Here is a 20860-nt window from a genome sequence, read left to right on the forward strand (position 1 = left end):
CCTAGCAACTGCTATTTCACTTTCTGTCTCTATGAATTTGACTACTCTAGGGACCTCATATATAGTATTTGTCCTTTTGTGTCTGGCTTATTTCATTTAGAATAATGTCTTCAAGCTTCATCCCAGGTATAGCTTGTGTCAGGAGTCCCTTCCTTTTCAAGGCTGAATAATATTCCACTGTATGTATGGACCACATTTTGTGTATCCATTCATCTGTGAGTGGACACTTGGGCTATTTCCACCTTTTGATTATTGTACGTAATGCTGCTGTGAATGTGGGTACACAGATATCTCTTCTAGTTCTTTCAGTTCTTCTGGGTATATATGTGATAATTCTGTGTTTCATTTTTTGAGGAACCTCCTTGCTGTTTTCCACAGTGGCGCTGCGATCATTTTACAATGTTACCTTTTAAACAAGGTTTTCATTAGACTTGCTGCGTGTTCTGATTATCCCATCACTTTCCAGAAAACCAGTGTGATATATCCTTTGACTTTCCATGGCCCTGCATGATGATGGTCTTTTCCTTCACTCTCCTGAGCCTCAGCCTTTCCAATCTTTTCAGAGTGATGTAATTGCTCAGAAAGTCGCTCAGCCATAATAACCTCAAGTAAAATTACACTGCTTGCTTTCTTTTAGCTCTAGACATTTCCCTCTGTGTCCTACCTGTTCTCATTAGCTGTAGTTATTATACAACTCACCAGTGTACTATTAACAATATCATGATACAACCACCTACACCCTATTAACTCCCTCTATTACACCGCCTACATTGATCTTCTTAATTGAATCTGTGGTGCTATGTATCCTACTTGTATGCATTAACTATATCTGTCAGATAGTCTGTCCCATTAGCTATATTACCCAATCTTTTGCAAACATTGCCTAACTTGCTAGCATCCTCTTTATAATATCTTCAATGCTGCCTGGTTGTTGTCCGTTAAAACTGTTCAACTGTTTAGATCTTAAGAGGTCTGGTATCAGAAGCCACCAGGACACATCATTGAATCTGGAGGCCTAGCCATGAATAGACCCAGTATGCGGGGGATTTGGGCCTTAAAGTACTCTCTTAAGGAGGATCTTTTCCTTTGACCAATACCATGCTGCCCACCAGGCTTTATGAGCCACATTAATGGTGTGTGTGTGTGTGTGTGTGTGAGAGAGAGTGTGTGCGCGCGTGTATGTGAATGTGTATGTGTGTGCATGCATGGGGTCGGGGTTGCTGGGATATGGGAGTTGACTGGACAGTGTGGATTGGAAATCCTGGTGAGAAGGGAGAGCCTGGAAGGAGAACACAGAGCGGGGAAAGGCCAGGGGGAGTGAGGCCTGCAGGATGAGGTCGGTGTTCATTTGTCAGGACAGAACCCTTTTGACGCCATCATTTTTGTTAAGGGCTGACAAGCCGGGATGACTACATCATAGCAGCCCTCAAATGTTGCCAGAATGACAGCCCATCCCAGTTTCTTTTTCTGTGCTCATCTGAACCCTGATGAAGAGGAGGCTGTGCCCCAAGCATCCCCTCCCCGCCCCGGCAACACCTGGACCACATCGGTGCTTGGGTAGCAGCTGCTACGGTCAAAGGCCCTGTGCCTGTAGCCGGCAAACCGCAGAGGTTGATGTTGAGGCCTGGTGTCTCGGGCGGGCCAGGCACACAGCAGATGCTTACGGAATACTGGCTGGATGCTGTGCAAGGGGCACATGTGGCGTCTGTCTTTCCCTTGTCATCACGTAGCTTACTCCTGAGGTCAGGAAAAGGTAAGAGGTCCTCGGCAGCCATCTGGTACGCACCGGGGTTATGTCTGTAGGGGAACGCTCCTGTTAAAAGGGCCAGTGAGCTGTTTACCTAACAGCTTCACACAGAGACTATATACATTGACTTCTCAAGTGGTCCCATAGGAATTCTTTGCAGTTCTGAAACACTTTTTATTTTTTTTCATTTTATTTCATTATGTTACATTAGTCACCATACAAGACATCATTAGTTTTTGATGTGGTGATCCACGATCCATTGTTTTCGTCTAACACCCAGTGCTCCATGCAGTACGCGCCCTCCTTAATACCTATCACCGGGCTAACCCATCCCCCCACCCCCAATCCCCTCTAAAACCCTCAGTTTGTTTCTCGGAGTCCACAGTCTCTCATGGTTCATCTCTCCCTCCGATTTCCCCCCCTTCTTTTTTTGCTTCCTTCTCCTAATGTCCTCCATGCTATTCCTTATGTTCCACTCTGAAACACTTTTTAAAAGCACTACCAAATCTGCGATCTTATTTCATGTGCTTCTGTTTATTTTTGACCTGCCGTGGTGTACATGGAGAAACTGAGCCCCTCTTAGGGTCTCATAATAGAGTCAGGATTACAAGTCTCCTAACTGCTGTCTATCCGCCTCTGTGCATGGCAAACAGTGAATGGTAGAGGGAATTTTCAGGGCCTAACTGGGGTCCAAACTGAACATGCATATGCCACACTTCCGGGCGGTGTTGGGGATGTTCCTCCTTACAGTTCTGTGTGCTCTCCAGGAGCTTTCACAGGGATGTCCCTGGACAGCCGCAGAGCCAAGCACAGCTGTCCAATGACCCAGGCCCAGCTTTGTGTAAATAAAATATCCCCATTCTCCCACCTCCAGAGCCAGCTTCTGGGTTCTGTGTTTACCAAACACCTGCCAAGGCATCATCCTAAACACAGCTGAAGTCTGGGTCCTCTCCCCATGCCTGAAGCCCCCTCCCTAATTTCTGCTTCCTGAGCTCACTGAGGAGCAGATGTCAATAGGTCCCCTGGCATCTGTGTCTGAGGGCCACCAGGCAGGATGGGTCCCTTTTGAAGCTTGAAAAAGTACCTGGCTGTACTGGGCCGATTAGTACCCTGCCCCAAATTCATGTCCATCTGCAACCTCAGAATGTGACTTCATTTGGAAATAGGGTTTTTGCTGATGTCATTAGCTAAATGTCTTGAGAAGAAATCATCCTGGATTTGGAGTAGGCCCTAAATCCATGACTGGTGTCCTTCTAAGAGGAGAGGACACAGAAGTACCCAGGGAAGAAGGCCACATGAAGACAGAGGCAGAGATTGGAGGTATGTTGCCATATGTCAAGGAATGTCTGGGGTCATCCAAAGCTAGAAGAGGCAAGGGAGGAGTCTCCCTAAGAGCCTTCAGAGAGAAGGTGGCTCTGCCAACACCTTGATTTCAGACTTCCAGCATCTAGAAGTAGGAGAGAATGCATTTCTGTTGGAAGCCACTGAGGTTTGTGGTAATTTGCTCCCAGCAGCCAAAGGAAGCTAACACACTGGCTGACTAGCAGACAGGAGGTAGGACTGTAGGACTGGGCCTAGAGCCAGGCTCTTGGAAGTCCTCTGCTCCCCTCACTTCTCTTGCCTTCAAGGCCTAGGAGAATTCTTGTGCCAAGCCAGTAAAGGAGCAAGTTGAAAACAGGAGCTCAGAGGAGGACCAGGGCTGGACTTCCCTGTTACCACTCTCATCTTGGTGGAGAAGGACTTCTGTGTCCTCGCCCCAGTGTTATTACTACCTTTCCTAAGTGTCCATCCGAGGCCAGGCATCGTGCAGGCCTTTACATCGTGTTGTACACTCCTTCCTTATATCTTAGTCAACTCGGGCCACCCTAGCAAAGTACCGCGGACTGGATGGATTCAACAACAGACCCTTGTTTCTCACAGTTCCAGAGACTGAAGAAGTCCCAGATCAAGATGCCGGCTGACTTGGTTCTGGGGGAGGCCCCTCTTCTTGGCTTTTAGATGGCCACCTTCTCTCACCACGTCTCTATATGACAGAGAGCAAGGAGGCAAGCCCTGCGTGTCCCTTCTTATGGGGGCGCTAATCCCCATCGCGATGCCTCATGATCTGATCTCAACCTATTTACCTCCCCAAGGCCCCCCTCCAAATATGCACTGGGGGTTAGGGCTTCAACACACGAATGTGGGGGGACACAATCAGTCCATGGCGTCCTATGAAGACTATTAATAAAGGTGCTCTGTCCCTCTCCTAGGTTTACACTTGGGGTTCGTCAGGTTGCTCCGGGTCTCACAGCTGGCAAGCGGCAGAGCCAGGGTTTGAACTGGCATCCAGGTTCACCTCAGAGCCCGCACTTAACCACTATGCCGTAGTCCTTGAACTTCCAGTAATAATAATCGCAGCTGCTTGTTGACATGGCAGGAAGAGAGCCTGAAGAACCGCGGTACCCTCAGTGGCTCCCACCGCCTCCTCCCTGCTTCTAGCGCTGCCCTGCCTGCCCCTTCCTGGGCAGTAGCCACAGTCACATGATCCCTGTTCCAGGGGTGGCCCACGGGCCATGTTCACACGTGAGGTGGTCTCTCTGGTCGCTTATCCCTGTCCCTTTCCATCTGACAAACTCTTGCTTACCCCACATGGCCCAGTTTAAATTTGCTCTGTCTACATCATTATCTAGCACATGTTACGTGGTTCACAAATCCCAGTAGTGTGTGTGTGTCTTTCCCAAGCTGGAGTAGGATCACCTATTTTGACATCTGGCACCTTCCACAGCATCTCTGGATCTCCAGAGCTCCTAATAAATGGTTGAGTAAGTGAAACATGTAGAAGACATGGAAGTCATTAAGTGACAAACACTCAGCAGAGAGGGCTATTAATTGAGGAGGAGGAGGAGGAGAAAGAAAAGAACATCAGATATTCTAAGACAAGTACTTACAGAAGGAACCACTAAAAGCTTTGAGTTTTGAAAGCAAATGTTTAATTTAGGCTTTCCCTTCTGTGTGCTTACAGATGGCACTCAATTCCATATAACGGCCAATCTATATTTTGAGATTTACTGTGGGTCTTACGGACTTCTCTTCTTTTTTGATTATTAACTACTTTAGTTTTCTAAGTACATATTCTTTAAAAGCGTGTCCTATTTCTAAACCTAATTTCCATTTGAGAGAGCACACCCCTCATTTTATGCTGGCCCCAGTGGGAATGCAGAGTTCAAGTTGTTGGTGTTTCAGGTAGAGCGCACTTTCCAGGAGGTCTGTGTCTTGATGTGTCAACTGAGGCCCATGTTGTTTCTTGAGTTGCCTTCCCCAAAGGGGGACAGTTTGCACCTCTGGAAGGTCCTGCCCCAGGAGTATCTAACCACTCTGCCATCTCTGTCCTCCCCCTGCAGGCTGGCCATATGTGACCCTCTCTGTCCTGGGATTCCTCTACTGCTACTCCCACGTGGGCATCGCCTGGGCCCAGACATACTCAGTGGACTAATGCCGCCCGGCCGGCACCAGCCCTTCCTGCTGGCCTCCAAGGCAAATGGTGCTTCACCCTGACCTCGCACACCAAGATGACCTCCAAGGAACCAGTGCTTCATCTGCCCATCTTTTGTTGAAGTTACCTCACTCCAAGACTGGAAGCTTGAGCTCTCATAGAAAATTGACAACCAGTGAGGCTTCTAACTTTGGGGACCCAGAGCTCATCTCCCCCAGCCCCATCATTTTCCTGTTGAGTAAGCAGGGGTCCACAGCAGTATTATCTTGCCCAGCTGCACATGGTGACATTGTGGTCTAGAACCCAGTCCCAGGGGCCCTTCAGGTTCTTTCTACTTTACCAAGAATTAAATGCAATAGACATCAATTGGAGCATAGAAGTCCTGATTAGTGATAAGGCCTGTCCTCCACTGGCCGTATTTCTGAAATATTTTGCTAACATCTAAGTGACCTCTTCCCCATGTCCTGCAGTGTGGTCTCTAGAACCAGCACTGAGGTCTGAGCTTCCCACTTCAGCTCCGTAGCAGGGAGGAGACAAAGCCACAGTCAAGTTTCTCATTGCCCAGTCAAAGAAGACACGACCTGTCCTATAGTGTTCCAAGGGGCCAGTACCTAAGGAGATCTGTTATTGGAACACCGTCACTGTGATCGACATTTGGATGCTTGTTCCCTAGATTTGCAGAGAAGTATAAACATGGCAGTTCCTCTACCAGACAGTTAATCTTCGTTTCTCAATGAAGAAGCAGAATTAAGGAACCATGAGCTAGCGCGTCCACAGACAGGTGCTATCAGGCAAGTGACAAAGGGTAGGGATGGTTTCCTGGGGTCTTTTCTCCTCTCCACACAAGGAAGCCCCCAGCTTCCTGCTCACTGGTGTACACTCAGTGGTTTACATTGTTTTGTTTTGTTTCAAATAAAATGGAGCCTTTTCTGTCACACTGATAATTCACATTTTTGTAGAATCATTTTGAATGTTTTTTGAAGAAAATGCTTAAAATTTAAACACCTATAGCTCTTATTCACTCCTCTGGAAAGTGGGTGACAGGCCACTAAATAGCCCCAAGTGGTAGATAATGCTGAGTATATCTGTTTGGCTTTGGATTTTTTTTTTTTTCTTCTTTTTTTTGAGAGGGCAAGTGGTATGTGAAGAAGCCTGGAAGTTTGATCCATACTGTACCTCATTATGGGAGAACTTAGTACATCTCAAACACATGGATAAAATTGCTGTTGAATGAAAGGTTCCCTTGGACCTGGTCTGGCCACACATCTCACATCTGCTATCTGGTGTGGTCCTTGTGTCCTGGCCGTGGCTTTTAACTCAATGGGATTCATACTCCTGGAATGCAGGACTGGCCATCTTGCTGACATCCTTTCTTCCTACCCATTCTGCCCGGAAGAGCAGATGTGGGTGGAGCAGGCGGTGGGGAGCGGGCCTACCCCAGGTTGACTGCTGCAGGGAACAGACCCAGAGGGGCAGGCAGGCTGACAGCAGTGGCCTCAGGAGCTGGCTGAGTAAGGGCCCGGGAGGCCCGGGCAGGTGATTCCAAGGTGCTGGGGAGTTTCAAGGAGGGAATGGCACTGGGAAGAGTGAGCACTCCGGTAACTGTAGTACAGGATCATGGACTAACACCAGCTCAGGAACTGTGGCCAGCCACAGGGAGTCTGGCTGAAGTTCACATGGAAGGAAGGGGCTGGTTAAGGACACACAGGGGCGTGAAGATGATTGCAGGCAAGCGTCTGATGTATGTACATACGTAAGCAATACAAAGAATTTTGAACTCTTCAGAGACACCATTTATGTAAAAACAAATAGGTTTATTCATTCATTCAACTTATATTGGAAGAATTGGTGAATATATTTGGAAGTAATAACCCTGAATTTCTTTTAAGCTATTACATGATTTAGAGTGGTTCTCGGGAATTAGTATGTGATAATTTGAGGCCTGATTAAGCAACATGTGGGTTATCTAGGACCATTGTTTTCTTTCTTTAACCTCTTGCTATTCTCCAACTGTAATAGGAAAATGATAATAGATGTCTCTTCACGCATGTGGAGTAAAAGCTTGGATTTGCTTTAAATGAAAGATTCTTGAAGTACCTGGGAAGACATAGCAGTTCCAGCTGAGGAGCATCTGACGTGTCACTTTGCACAAGCCATCAGCCCTGGGCAGCTTCAGGCGTGGGGCTGGAAAACAACTAGACAAGGTCCTAAGGTCACTTCTAGCCCCAGGATCCTCTGACCTCAACCGAGCTCTGTGGGCAGGCCAGAGAGCTGCAAGCACGATCTGAAGGACAGCCAACCCTTCTTGGTCATTTTGACGAATTCTTGGGACCGTGCAAGAAGACTTCAAAGTATTTTATTATTCCTTCAGATTAATTTGTTTAAAGTGACAGCAGAAAGCCTTTTGTTCTATTAAAGACTGCAGGCCTAGAAAGAAAATATATCCGTCACATATCTAATTGTATAATGATCTATACATCTATACAAGATGGTAATTTAGTGGGATGGGGGTTTGCCTTAAAGAAATTGTGACTGCTCACTTATTTAAAATAGTAATTATTGACTACATATAGAAATTAACCATAATGAGTTTGTTTTCTAACAAATGTACCAGAACATATCCACACAATAGGACCAACTATTGAGAAGCCAGATTATCTTGACAGTGCTGGCCTTCCTCAGTGGGCATTGAGAAACCTGAGGCCCTTCTTCAGGGAAATTGTTTTATTTTAAAACAAACCAGCAAAATCCCAATAACTGACACCCCTTTGACACCCAGAATGTAGTGTTCATTACTTAGCTCTGTATTACTAGTCCTTTTGACTAATTATAAAAATCATATTCACGAAGAGAGATTTTTTTTCACTATTGAGGATATATAAAGAACAATATTCAATGCTTCATTAGGTGAGACTTTTGAATGAATATCAATCACTTGGAATTTTAAATACTATCACCTTTCATTTATTTTTATTATGCTTTTCTGCGGTGTAATGAAATAATAGGTTGGAGAGGACACCATTAAAAATGCTGTATTCATACTATGGCCCCATGAGATCAAGCAGAGGCCCGAATCTGGCTTGCAGATCACAGATTCCTCATCCTGAATTAAGTTCTGTCTACAAAAGAAAAGTGCCCTTCTTGAAATGCGGTCCACTGGCATGAAGTAAGAAAGGTTGACAGTCCCGTGGAGAATCTCACCACAAGCAGGAAACAATTATTAAAGCAAGTATTAAAACTTGCTTTTTAATAGTTCTGGAGCTATTAAAGGGGCGCCTGGGTGGCTCAGTCGTTAAGTGTCTGCCTTCAGCTCAGGTCATGGTCCCAGGGTCCTGGGATCGAGCCCCACATTGGGCTCCCTGCTCCGCGGGAGGCCTGCTTCTCCCCCTCCCACTCCCCCTTGGCTTGTGTTCCCTCTCTCGCTGTGTCTCTCTGTGTCAAATAAATACATAAAACCACAGCCAAACCAAGAGTGCTGGTATATAGGACTAGTTCATTTAGGGGCAAGCAGTCCTCTACCTTACTAGCTTCTGAGACCATCCGTGAATTAAAGCACAGATCAGAACTCATATGGTTGATGTGGAATCACTCCAAAAAGATTGTTATGTTTTTTACACTCTATTTTAAAAGGCAGGGAAGCATTAATATATCTTAAACATATTTCAACCCAAACTGTTTAAAATGTAAAAGTTCACTTCTAATTGGGAGGTCACGTTCAGATACGTGTTAAATCAACATGTTGAATCAATGCCAGCTTTGAAGGCATCTCGGGACGTCTGAAGAGCAGACACAGCCCTGTTTCTGGATCACAGGGCAAACCACCTTCACAACCATTCTCTCGCTGTGCTGTACTCACACACACAACCTTGGGGTCTCTAGAATCCTAAGGTCCCCAAAACTGTACTCTCCAGGGGCACCTGGGTGGCTCAGTCGTTAAGCGTCTGCCTTCGGCTCAGGTCATGATCCCAGGGTCCTGGGATGGAGCCCCGCATCGGGCTCCCTGCTCCGCGGGAAGCCTGCTTCTCCCTCTCCCACTCCCCCTGCTTGTGTTCCTGCTCTGTGTGTGTGTCTGTCAAATAAATAAATAAAATCTTAAAAAAAACTGTACTCTCCAAATTAGGGCCTCCCAAGCTCTTGAGAAGGAATAGAAAGTACCATTCCTTGTTCTGTCATCTTAGGTCAGAGCACCCAATTCAGTGCCTTAAAATTATGTAAGAAAAGGCAAAAGCAAGTATCATGTATAAAATAGTTTATTACCATAATAAATAAAATTAAACTTTTTTTTTTTTTTTTTACAAATATCATTTGTGCTTGTTTAAAAATGTTGAGAAGGGTATATCATCAATGGAGGGGCCCGCATATTCCTTATTGTTCCCAAGCTGCACACACACCCTGGAGTTTCTGGAAGCATCCTTAGCTGACCATAAACATAGTATCAGCTCATCTGCACTTCTGTCTATTCATGCTCATTTGGACAAAGTGGCAGATGCGAAGGAAAAAGAAAAACCCAGTGAAGGATTTGGCGGGACTCGATGGAAAGAGTGTCAATATAAGGAGAAGCCCCAGATTGACGAACTGCTCAGGAGTAGAAGTGTCCTTACGGCACTGGTGAAATGTCCGATGCGGGCTGTCTCCAACTGATGCACAAATACAACGTCTGAATATTAAGAGAATACATTCATTGGGGCGGGGGGAGGGTGCATCTTCATGAAGATCTTTCTCATTGTTCATATCCTGATACAAGATCCGTGAACTTCTCATTGAACAACCGGTAGCTCCGTTGACCGACTCCGAAGTCACAGATAAAGAGACAATGGGTCTAAGAAAAGTTTAATGGCGGGGCGGGGAGGGCACCCACCAGGTCTGGCACCCGCAGGGCACTCGAGTCCAGTTCTGGAGGTTCCAGAATAAGTCTCATTTGCTCGCGTGTGAAAGAAGTTTCATTTGAAACTAATTTAAGCTGCAAATTCACATTGATTCTTTTGAACTGTGTGTGGTGGGGGGGGGAGTGGGAATCAAACCTTCTCAACATGAATACCTTGTGTGAGAAAATGGTGCTTTCTGATGGCTGTGGTTGGTGTTGAGGGGACAGTGAAATCCCCTCCAGCTGGAGGGCACAAGAGCTGGTGAAAGTATTGGTATTGAAGCGAGCGAGAAGGCAGTACAATTTAGTGACAGAGGAGAGGCTACCCTGGGGTCTGAGTGTGCCCTCGGTGGGCTCCTCTTTAAGCAACACGACGTGAGGAGGGAGGAGGGGGAGTGTTGGCAGCTCCATCCCAGCTGGAGTTCCATTCAAGGGTCTTAAGGCTAAACATCTTTATTGCAAAACATTGTACAATCTAGTCATCAAATGCACATCAGCAACTTGTATCTCCACCAGGGCTCCTAAAATTTTCCCGAGAGTGCCCGTGCCGTATGGTGGTCAATGCAACGAGGAGACAGGAGGCTCTCCCTACACCTGGGACCCCTAAGGCATTCTTTTAGTCCCCACAAAGGCTTGGACAAAAATTCTAACGGTTGGCTCCTTACCTTCACCCTCCCCCAAGGATTCAGGAGGGGAAGCTTGCGGGATGGGGTGCGTGGCGCAGTGCATTTTTTACTCTGAGCCACGCTGGCTCCGCTTCTGAAAGAAGGTTCCAGAAAAGGGCCTGATGTTTGGCCAGGCCAGCAATAGCACACAGGATCTAGAAAGCTGAGGGTAAAACAGGCCCGGGAACTGGATAACAAGGAGCGGGAACTGCTTCGAAACACTCGGGCCCATATGCTGTTGTAGCATCAAAGATGTTCTAAGCCACTGGTTGCCTGGTACTGGCTACCATTCTGCACACTGATGTAGTCTGAGGTTGAGAGTATAAAAAATGGTCTTAGAAACAAGCCAGGTCTGAGCATGAGAGAATGGGGTGGATGAAGGTGCAGATATCAAAGTTGTGCACGAAACCAGGGCTTCTCAACCAGAGGGCTGCCTCCCTTTCCTTCTGGGGGAACCGTGTCATACTTGGTGGAGGCGTCCTTGCAGGTATATGGGCCCGCAGCACTCAATGCTGGAGTCCGCGTCCTCCACCGAGAACGAGCGCACCATCTCGTTGGCCGCCTACTTTCACAGACTCAACCCTCCCCCCCACACCTCCATCAGTGGGGATGAGGAGAGCGTGGTCAACAAGCAGCCCAGTGCTGGGGCAGGACCTTCAGCTCCAAAGCAGGGACACTCTCTGGGAAGCGGAGCCTCCCTACGGGTAACATTCAAGGTAAGGAATTTAAGTACCAGATCAGGTAACCAGCAAGTACTGGGCGACGGTGTAATACATTATGTCCCCTTCCCTCGGAAAGGAACAAAGAACTCAGGTAAATCTCTCTCAGCACAACTTCTAAAGTCTAAATGTTCGGTCCAACACCTGGTGACTCTGTGTTTCCCTAACCTCTCTTCAGCCACTGGACAGTGGAAGGTTCAGTCAGTATCTGAAGCTTGTGCCCTGCTCGGGAAGCCAGAGCAGCGTCCAGGCGAAAGTAGGTAGTTAGCACAAAGCAGCCCACGGCCAAGTGCATGTCATAAAGGTGAAAAGAGAGAAGGTTTGGCTCATTTAAAAAAAAATTTTTTTTCAGAGGAAACAAAGCGAAAGTCCCTATAATCCTTAAGTGGGAAGGGCTGAAAGCATGCACAGCTGCACTGTGGTGATCTGTCACCACAGGCTCACGTGGGGGCCCTGCGACCCCGAGAGGAGCACATTCCCCCCGCAGGATCCAGGCTTCCAGTCATGAGCCCCATCCAAATCCTAGGAGTCGGTCCACGAGTACATTCATGAAGCTTTATTTTTCCCCCAAAACAAGTGTGGACTTTCAAGCCTGGCACATCGGTGTCTTAGTCCCTTAGGCCCCAATGGGGAGTCATTTCTTAGTAAACACCTGCGCCCTCTGGCAGAGCCAGTGAGGAAGGGAAGGGCCCCTCTAGGTTGGCCTGCAGGGCGCTGGACAGGAGCCCGTCATCAAGCCCACAGAGAAACCGGCAGGTGCTTCTGAAGCTGGATGATGGAGTTATTAGGGCCCTTGCCCTGACCCCTGACTTGAAAGTAGTAGGGACTAAACTTCAGAAGCGGGCTAATGAGCACATTGAAGGAATGCCAAACTAGAACATTCTGGGGCAGATGGGATTCCAGATCTTTTATAGCCTCTGGACTAGTGGGCAGCTTCTCAAGGAGACCGAAAGTCTCAATGCTTTATCCAGAGTCACAGTCAGGACTCAGCCTTTCGAAATTATAGACTTCCCCCTCTGTATGCTGCCATCTGAGGCTAAATCGAATAACACTGCAGCCTTGGGAAGCCAAGAGCCACCCCGGTAAGCCTCCCATGAGAAGCTGCGTAAGTGCACAGGACCCCTGGGGAAGGAACCTTCTCTCGACCTTCTGGACCTCTGTTCCCCAGGGCCATCTGTGCCAGTCCTGGGAGCCAGGGGAGGACAGCCCCATTCTGCACAGACAACTGAAGGCCAAGTCCTGGGACCTGTCATGGCCACTGAGCAGGACCAGAGGGGCAGGTGGGTAGGTGGGCCCCGACAGGAGACCTTCAGAACCACGGAGTATCTTTGGTAGGGCAGGTCCCACCCTGGCAGGTCCCCTTCAGTACTGAGGGGATTAACACTGGCTCAGGATCTGTGCGGCAAAGCTATGCCAGGTGCTAGGGTGAGGTGATGCAGAAAGCCAGCGCCCTGGATGGGTCCCTGCTGTCACCCAGAGTCCAGATCCCCCGCACTCCTAATTCTCTCTCCAAGCTAGTTCTTAGAGCTGAACTTCCAATCTTGCTTGTCAAGTTTTAGGGTCCTGACCCTCTCTGCAAGGTGTACACCTGAGCTAGTTCCACTGGGCCTGGGAGAGACCTCTTTCCTTTCTCAGATGCCCTTGGAAGCCCAAACACATGAATAATTTGGCCCCACATGCCTAGGAGGCAGTGGAGTGTCCCCAAGCCTCATGGCATAGGGACCTGGATGGCCCGCAGGTGGCTCTGTGACCATCGCTCTGAGCTCAGACCTTCCCTGAGCTGCCTCTCTCCGTCACCCTACAGAGCCAGCTGGACAACCTGCCGCCTCATTCTCTTTCTGCTGCTCCTGAAGCAAGTACAACCGTGGCCCTGCAGTCTTCGTCGTTTCTCCTGAAGTCCTACTGAGTAGCAGGAGAAAAAAAAGTTAGTTTTAAAATAAGGCCGAGCACGGATCCCAAGGGTCCTCTAGTGATCCCAACGCAGTGGACAAAATACAAATTCCTGAAGGGCCATCAATCCCAGTGAGAATCATAATATAAACATAGGACTTGCTACAATCATTTTTCTGAGGTTGTATGTGTGTGTCTGCTTTGCTAATAAAGCAGCTCTGGGCTCATCGCCCTTCCTGCCGATGCCGCACACCCTGCGGAAGGCCACGGGACACTGGGGCGGGGGAGCTGAGAAAGAAAAGAAGCAAAGGTCCCAGATGATGAGGACAGTGGCACGGAGCAGGGCCAGAGGTACACCTGAGGCCTCTGGAACCCTCCCCGTGGTCGCTCCCACGACAGTAGGCTGCCAATCACAGCCCAGAGAGTCTCTGCTTCCTGAAGGCCCCTCTCCAGCTCTTCTACTTGGGAAAGGAGACCCGAGGATTCCTGGCTCTTGGTGTCAATGGGAGGCACCCAGAGCACCTCACTGCTTTCTGGCCTTAACCATTAGAGACCGAAAGTTGCAAGGCTCTGCCCTCCCTGTCCCTCAAGCTCCCCTTGTCCCGGGCTTGTTACACATGACTACTGTAGGAAAAGATAAGGTGACGACAGACATGGGCTGTACAAGGACAGGGAATGCTGGGAAATCCCCGTGCCCGCCGCAGTCTTCGGGGTTCCTGGCGCAGGAGCCCAGCCTGGTGTCTACATGGGAGGTTCTCCGGGGCGCTCCCACCAACCCCCAAATAGCTGCTCCTCTTTTCTAGTGGTTGTCATCTTTTACAAAGATCGTGGCAGTTAAAACATTAAAAATAAAGGAAAAGACCCTTTAGACAGCATGCCCCCTCTTCCAAAATTGTGCCGACAGTTCGAGAGCCGCTGCGGTCTTGCAGGGTGGTAGCACGCGCCTCTTCCCACGTCTGCTCCCCGACTGAGCGAGAGCGAGTGAGCGAGCGAGCGAGAGAGCGAGAGAGCGTGCGCGTGCCTAAGTGACTGGTCCCGCTCAGATTTCCCGAAAGGAAAAGCCCACTTTGGAAGTTGTTGGTCATGTAGGTGTGTGTGTGTGTGGGTTGGGGGGGGGGTTGTCGAGGGCAGGGAGGTGGGGTTTTATCTTTGACTTTTTTTCTTTTCTTTTTTTTAAACAGACCACTCAGCTTGCTCCAAAAATGTCTCTCTCTGATTCTGGGGACTGGGGCCTCGATATCTCAAACAGCTCCTGAGGAGACTGAGAGGATCTTCTGGAAGTTAATATCCTGAGTATCTCAGAGAGCTGTTTCTCAATAGTCGTCATTTTGGTGTTCAAGGCCTTGATGTCCTCCTTCAGCTCGTGCTTCACCTCCAGGACGGTGGCCTGCAGCGTCTGCTCGGGGATGGGGTAGAACGAGTGCTTGACCTCCGCCAAGATGGGGCTCCGCTCCTGGGGGCTCCTGGCCTCGCCCACGTTGTCCAGCCGCAGGTCGCTCTTGGTGATGCCGCTGTCACACGAGTCCGTCTTCTTGAGGGTGGCCTCTCCGGACGCCTTGGTCCTGTCGGGCAGCGTCTCCATGGACTCGGCCTTGGCCACCTGGCTCCAGTCCTCGGCCCTGCCGCAGGCATCCCTGAAGCGGGCCCAGCCCTTGCGCCGGGCGCAGTCGCCGCCCGCCCTGGCGCCCAGGCACTCGGCCCCGGGCGCGTGCAGCCGGCCGTGGTCCGCCACCGCCGCGGAGGCCGCCTGGAAGGCCACGGGCGTGGCGGGGCTCTCGCGCACGGTCACCACGCTGGCCTTCGCCAGGCTGTGGTTGGCCGAGGCGTGCTCGGGGAGGGCGCTGCCCTTCTCCACGTCCAGGTCGTCGGGGTCGCGGCCGCCCCGCTCCGCGGCCAGCCGGGCCTCCTTCTGCTGCCGGAACCTCTGGAAGAGTCGCCGGACAGGGTGGTCCGGGGGCAGGATCAGGGGGGCCTCATTCTTGCGTTTCAGGCGCTCTTCCTCCTCCCGTTTCACGTCGCTGATCTTCCGGAACACGATCTGCAGCGAGACAAAGACCGCAAAGCTCAGCCCCTGGGCAGTCAGCGTCTGGGGCCCCCAAGGGCTGCGTGCACTCACCCCGCAACCGCGCCCCTACTGGGCCTCCTGGGGCTTTGCTCAGGGCCTGCCCGCCCTGCCTTCCCCGACCCTGACCCTCGTTCCCAGGAATTGACTCTTGCCCTCATCCTCTTCAAGAGAAACAAACCCCAGCTCTCCCTCCCCAAATGCCCGGAGGGAGGCTGGAGATCCAAATGGCCTCCCCTCCGGGGACCGTCCTGGCGCCTGAGCTGGGCCCTCGTGAACCTGTCCTTGCCTGCAGTCCAGCTTTTCAAAAATCATTTTTCTGACCCCGCCTCCTGCTGCATTAGAACCTCCAGACAGGAAGCCCTTGAATCTGTAACAAGCTTCCCAGGTGATGCATGCATGAGCACCCCTGGTCTACACCACATTCCAGGGCAAGAAAGTTCAGACAAGTCCCCAGGCAGGGCCACGGCTAAGACCGCCAGGGCCGTCTGCAGATCTGGACCCTTAAGTGAGCTCGGCTGGCTGTGAAAGCAAAAGCAAGTCTCACTTGGAAGCCTCTCCTGTCCTCAGGCGGCTCACGGGGGAAGAGCCCATGGCCCTGCACACGGCCTTGTCCGAACACTAACAACCGCCCGGATGGCCCATAAAGCACTTGAATGTTACTTCATGTATTCCTTGTAGCGGCACTGTAAGGCCCCTGGGACACATTCTCATGTCAGAGAAGAGGAAAACCAAGGTTCAGGGTAGCTAAATGTCACATAAAAGACAAGTCTGCCGTAAGCGACTCGTATCCGAGCCATCCAACCCCAGACCCATCAGACGTCCCACAAGTACTCACTGATGAGAACAATGCTTCATGCACAGGATGGACAGACAGTCAGCAAACCAGTCCATGAATCTGGCCCTGAGTGCAGCAAGAGCAACAGATGACAGGGTTTTCCCCTGGGCTGACCTCGGATTATGGGAAAGCCGTGTAATTTCTGGCTTACATGGCGTGTGGCAGGTGCACTCAGGGACGTGCTGACTTGTCCCACGTCTGAACTTGTGGGAAGCCACTTGCAACATATCGCTAGAGAAATCACTGCTCTGAGGACCCGTCTTGAGATCACTGAGAAGCAGAGGAGAGGCCTGTGTAAGGGAGAACAGCAGCTTCTCCATCAGCACAACCTAGAAACCCGTGCCCTCTGCAGGCAGCCTCAGACCAAAGCAGAAGCCGCCCCAAGGACCTGCCACAGGACTCTCAGGTCTTGGGGAGGCACACGGACTGGCAGGCCAGGAACACGGGCTTTGGGGTCAGAAAGAAATAAATCCCAGCTCCGCCACCTTGCTGTGTGACCTCACGCAGGCATCTTAACTTCTGAGTCTCGGTTTCCTCCTTAAGAAGCAGGAAAAGTCCCCACTGTTCTGACTTGGTGTGAAGCCAACACAAGATTACTTATGTGACAGCACTGGCCCACGGTCGATGCTTATTATGAACCCTTCTCCCCTCACCCTTTCGAGGCCTCAGCCTTTTTAACCTCCAGGAGCAGATGGTGCATAACTCGCCCTCTCTTCCAGGAAGCTCACCTGCCCAGAGTTCTCTGAGGGCACTCCTCATTAGGTCCTCACAGATGGCCGACAAGATGGTCGGTAAGAAATGCAGAGGAACCCGGCACACACTGAGTCGCTTGGTGCAATCAGCAAATCGCTGGCAGACCGGAGGCCCACACCTGTCATCTGCCTTCTCCATCCAAGCCCCTGCAGCTGGCTGACTTGACACCTGGGTCATTAACAGATGGGTGCGAGGCAGCTGCCGAGCCCCTTGCCACCTGGTGAAACCTTCAAACCGCACTACTTGGGTCCCAGTGCATGACTTTCTGGCCTGCACTGGGCAGCCTTTCTCCCAGCCCTGCCCATCCCAGCAATGATTTAATAATCCTGCCTCCCTTGGTCCCCTTCCACCATACCCCATCTACTTCTATAGTCCAGGCCGCAGATCTGAGCTGTGGGACTCAGGAGAAGAGAAACCCAACTAAAGGCATCATAGCGAGGGAGGGATGATAAGTAGAAGGATCAGGATCCTTTCTGCCCCTTCCCCAGGGCTCTGAGTTAGCAGGATTCTACCTCCCGTCCTCCCTCTGCTCCAGGGGCTCTGCTCTGGGTGTGGCCCCTGCTCTCCATTGGGCATCCAAAAGCCTAGCCCTAACACCAAGACCCAGCTCAAATAGCACCTCCTCCAGAAAGCCTTCCCTGATTCCATGGAGCTCTAAGTTACCTCCGGCCTCACAACACCAACCGCCTTTTCTGTGCTCACACTTCTCTTCTGCCCTAATTCCTCTCTATTCTGTGTCCACTTGAAGTAAAGCTGCCATCCGTTTCCTCCCCTAGCCACATCCCTTCATAGAGAGAGGAGGAGGGAAGGAGGGAGTAAGGAAGGAAGGTGGGACAGAGAAAAGAGAAAGAGGAAAGAGAGTGAATGAGAATGTACACGTACCCAAGAGTTGGTGCCTTGAGCTGATTGCTCGTTTCCTGCCCTTTGTTCTGCAGGACATCTGATTCTTAACAGTATCATCTGTCCTGTTTTTACTTGAGTTAGAGTGGGGTTCTGTTCTTTGGAAGCAACCATTCCCAAACAAGACACCAGTTATTTATGTCTGTATTTCTGAAAGCTCCCTGAGGGCCTAGAAAGGTTTCCTGCATGCCATGTTGTATCTTCTACTTAAAAAAAATTATTATCTACCCTAAGAAAGCAGGTTTGTCTGTTTTGTCTACTATTTCCAGCATTTAGAAAGTGCCAGGTACATGCAGGACCGTCAATAGATATTTGTGGAATAAATGAGTACATAAAAGACACACACGAGCTAATGAATCAATGGGAGAATGCCTTCTGCCCAGAAAGAGGAAGCCCAGATGTCATCATCAATGATCTAAAGGAAGGGACTGGCTTGGAACACACACGGTCCTCTCAGCAACTCTCTCAACAGCAACGGGCAGGGCGGCGCTTGAGACGTGAGATGTTCGAAGACTAAAGAAAAGGCAGTACTTCTTTAGACACCGAGGAAGCAGCACAGAACTTATCCCAAGAGGTTGTACATGAAGTATACCAGGAGACTGACAAAGGCCGTCAATATGCATTCGTGGTGGACGCTTGTGAGGGGCGGGACAGCCTCTGCTCTTCAACCGAAGGCCCCCTGGATCCTGGACTAGGGGATGGGGGCCCAGCCTGACCCAGGCAACGTTTTCAGATGTCGTAGCTGCGTCATTGGGGCAGATCAGCACGTATGGGCTGGGGCTCTCCGTAGAAGGAGACAGGGATGTCTGGCTCTGTGCCGAAGTCTCGTGGCTTATCCCAGAGTGTCCTCCTAGCGCTGCTGTCAGCCATCCTGTGTGCTGGAGACAGCCCCACCTGAACACCCAGTGGGTGGATGAACCAGGAAAGAGCTTCCTGCCCTGCAAAAATGCCCGAGCCCTCCTTTGAGAATCCATGAGTAAGACCAGCAACCCCCCAGCAGACGCAGAGCTCGTGTGGTCCTGGGGTCTGGGGTTCTGCTTACTAACTTCACCTGCGTTTTTGGAGACGCTGGTCTTGGAATCTTCGTCTCTGAGGCAGCCATGACCACACATTTGGCCAAGTATTTCATACCTGAGGGGGCAGGGGTGGCCACGTGACTCCCGACAATGAGGCCCGTACTGCCGGCGCCAGGCACGACAGCTGTCCGTGGGCTCGGAGTTGATCCAGTGGCACTCTAGAAAGGAGAGACAAGAGCCCAAGCCCCAAACCCAGAGTGCTGTCTGCTCTGACCAGGCGCTGAATGGAGGCCTGAGGAACAAGTCTATCCAGCTTTTCTGAAGTGTTCCATGAGGTTTTAACGGGGATCTTGAGGGGAAGAAATTTCAAGATAAAATAAATTTGAGCCGCACTGCAATGTTGAATTGGTGGCTTTACTGCAGGACTTCTCAGAGCCTTACCATGTTAATGTGTCTTTTATGAATGTCTAAGAGGAGAATATTGCAGGTAGCATTTCTTAAATCCTTTCCCCTAGACCCCCTCTTTTGAAAGGGTAGTGATCCCTAGAAACCCCCCCTGGAAAACACTGAAATTATATTCATGTGGGGGAATGGGGCGCCCTCTGTATCTGTGCATCGCCCTGATGGATGGGAAGGGCATGTTCCAGTTAAATGGTGCCTCCTCTCTCTAACCTCACTGCCAAGCGGCAGTGTGCGGGATTCTGGGTTTCCATCACCCCCTAGTGGACGAACGAAGCTGCGTAATCAACTCTCCTGCCTCCCACCCCTCAGGCACTGGGTACGCTCCAATCTTACTGAGCAATTTCAGATCCTGAAGAGCCCCGTTCACCCGCTTGAGGCTCCATGCCATCTCATCTCCTGGCCCGTCCCTTCACCCTGACTCCTATATGACCTTCAGGATTCAGCTTAGGAGTTATGTCCTCCAACGAGCTTCCCTGACTCTCCCCACCCCCGGGGTCAAAGATCCTTGCTGCTAGGAGCCCTTGGCCCTGTCACAGATCACTGCAACCATCATGAAAAGCAGCATTTTGCTTGTCTTTTCCTTAGGGGGAAGCTCTCTGAAGGCAGGCACAATGCTTTATTCAGGTTTTGGTTTGTTTTTTTTTTTCATCTTCGGTATCATGTCTGATACATATAGTGCTTAATCAGTGGTCAGTGAATCACTGAATGTGTCAGGGAATAAATTATGGCCATTTCCCTGTTTGTGAGCCCGTGCTGGGGTGAAAGGAATGATGTGTATGCCATCCCCCAACACACACACGGACAAATCTGTTTCAGATGTTCGTGGTCTAACGGAGAGAAAGAGGGATTACAAGTGGACTTCTCTATGCACAACAGATATGCTCTTGAAGAGTAGTGAACTCATGGGCCCCCTTTTACGATATTTTTACCTTACGATGGTGCTCAGGGGATACACACTCACTGGAAACTATACTTTGAATTATGCATTTGCTGGGGCCGGCGATCTGCAGTACGATGCTCTCTCGTGGTGCTGGGCAGAGGCAGTGAGCCCCAGCTCCCAGTCAGCCAGGCGATCACCAGGGTGGACAACTGAGCCACACAGGCCCATTCTTTTGCACACAACCATGCATTTCCTTTTCAGTACAGTACTCGATCAATTACATGAGATGTTCAACACTTACTATAAAATAGGCTTTGTGTTAGATGGAGGTCCCATGGCTATAGGTAAAAACAGAACTTGGGGGCGGGCTGGTACTCTCGCCTTTGCCATCACCTGTCCTTCCGCTGGCGACGGGTAGCTGGGGCCACAGCACCAGGGGTCAGTCTGGAGACAGCGTTACAAGCGACTCTTAATCACCCGCCAGAAAGGCCACAACCTGGCGACAGGCTGGCCTGGTTCCAGTCACCAATGACAGGATCAGTCTGGATCGCTCCTGGCCAGCCGGAGTCCTGCGGGCCCAGAGGGGCATATA

The 20860-nt window shown here is 50.3% G+C and overlaps 2 protein-coding genes across 10 annotated transcripts in view; one reads left to right on the forward strand and one right to left on the reverse strand.

Annotated features, from left to right (window-relative positions):
- The window catches only part of HHAT (hedgehog acyltransferase), a 348803-nt gene extending 342649 nt beyond the window's left edge, over positions 1–6154 (forward strand). For all 8 annotated transcript variants that reach the window (XM_064594128.1, XM_064594132.1, XM_064594129.1 and 5 more), the window contains one exon: positions 5128–6154. In XM_064594128.1, the coding sequence (XP_064450198.1) occupies positions 5128–5219 (92 nt within the window). In that variant the 3' untranslated portion in view covers positions 5220–6154. The remainder of the gene's footprint in view (positions 1–5127) is intronic.
- A 3315-nt stretch (positions 6155–9469) lies between these two features.
- KCNH1 (potassium voltage-gated channel subfamily H member 1) overlaps positions 9470–20860 on the reverse strand; it is a 370040-nt gene continuing 358649 nt past the window's right edge. For both annotated transcript variants that reach the window (XM_064594125.1, XM_064594126.1), the window contains one exon: positions 9470–15395. In XM_064594125.1, the coding sequence (XP_064450195.1) occupies positions 14544–15395 (852 nt within the window). In that variant the 3' untranslated portion in view covers positions 9470–14543. The remainder of the gene's footprint in view (positions 15396–20860) is intronic.

The sequence above is a fragment of the Mirounga angustirostris genome, unplaced genomic scaffold (assembly GCF_029215605.1).
Source record: "Mirounga angustirostris isolate CCGP_5_RB_7025 unplaced genomic scaffold, mMirAng1.0.hap1 SCAF_6, whole genome shotgun sequence".
NCBI classification, from domain to species: Eukaryota; Metazoa; Chordata; class Mammalia; order Carnivora; family Phocidae; genus Mirounga; species Mirounga angustirostris.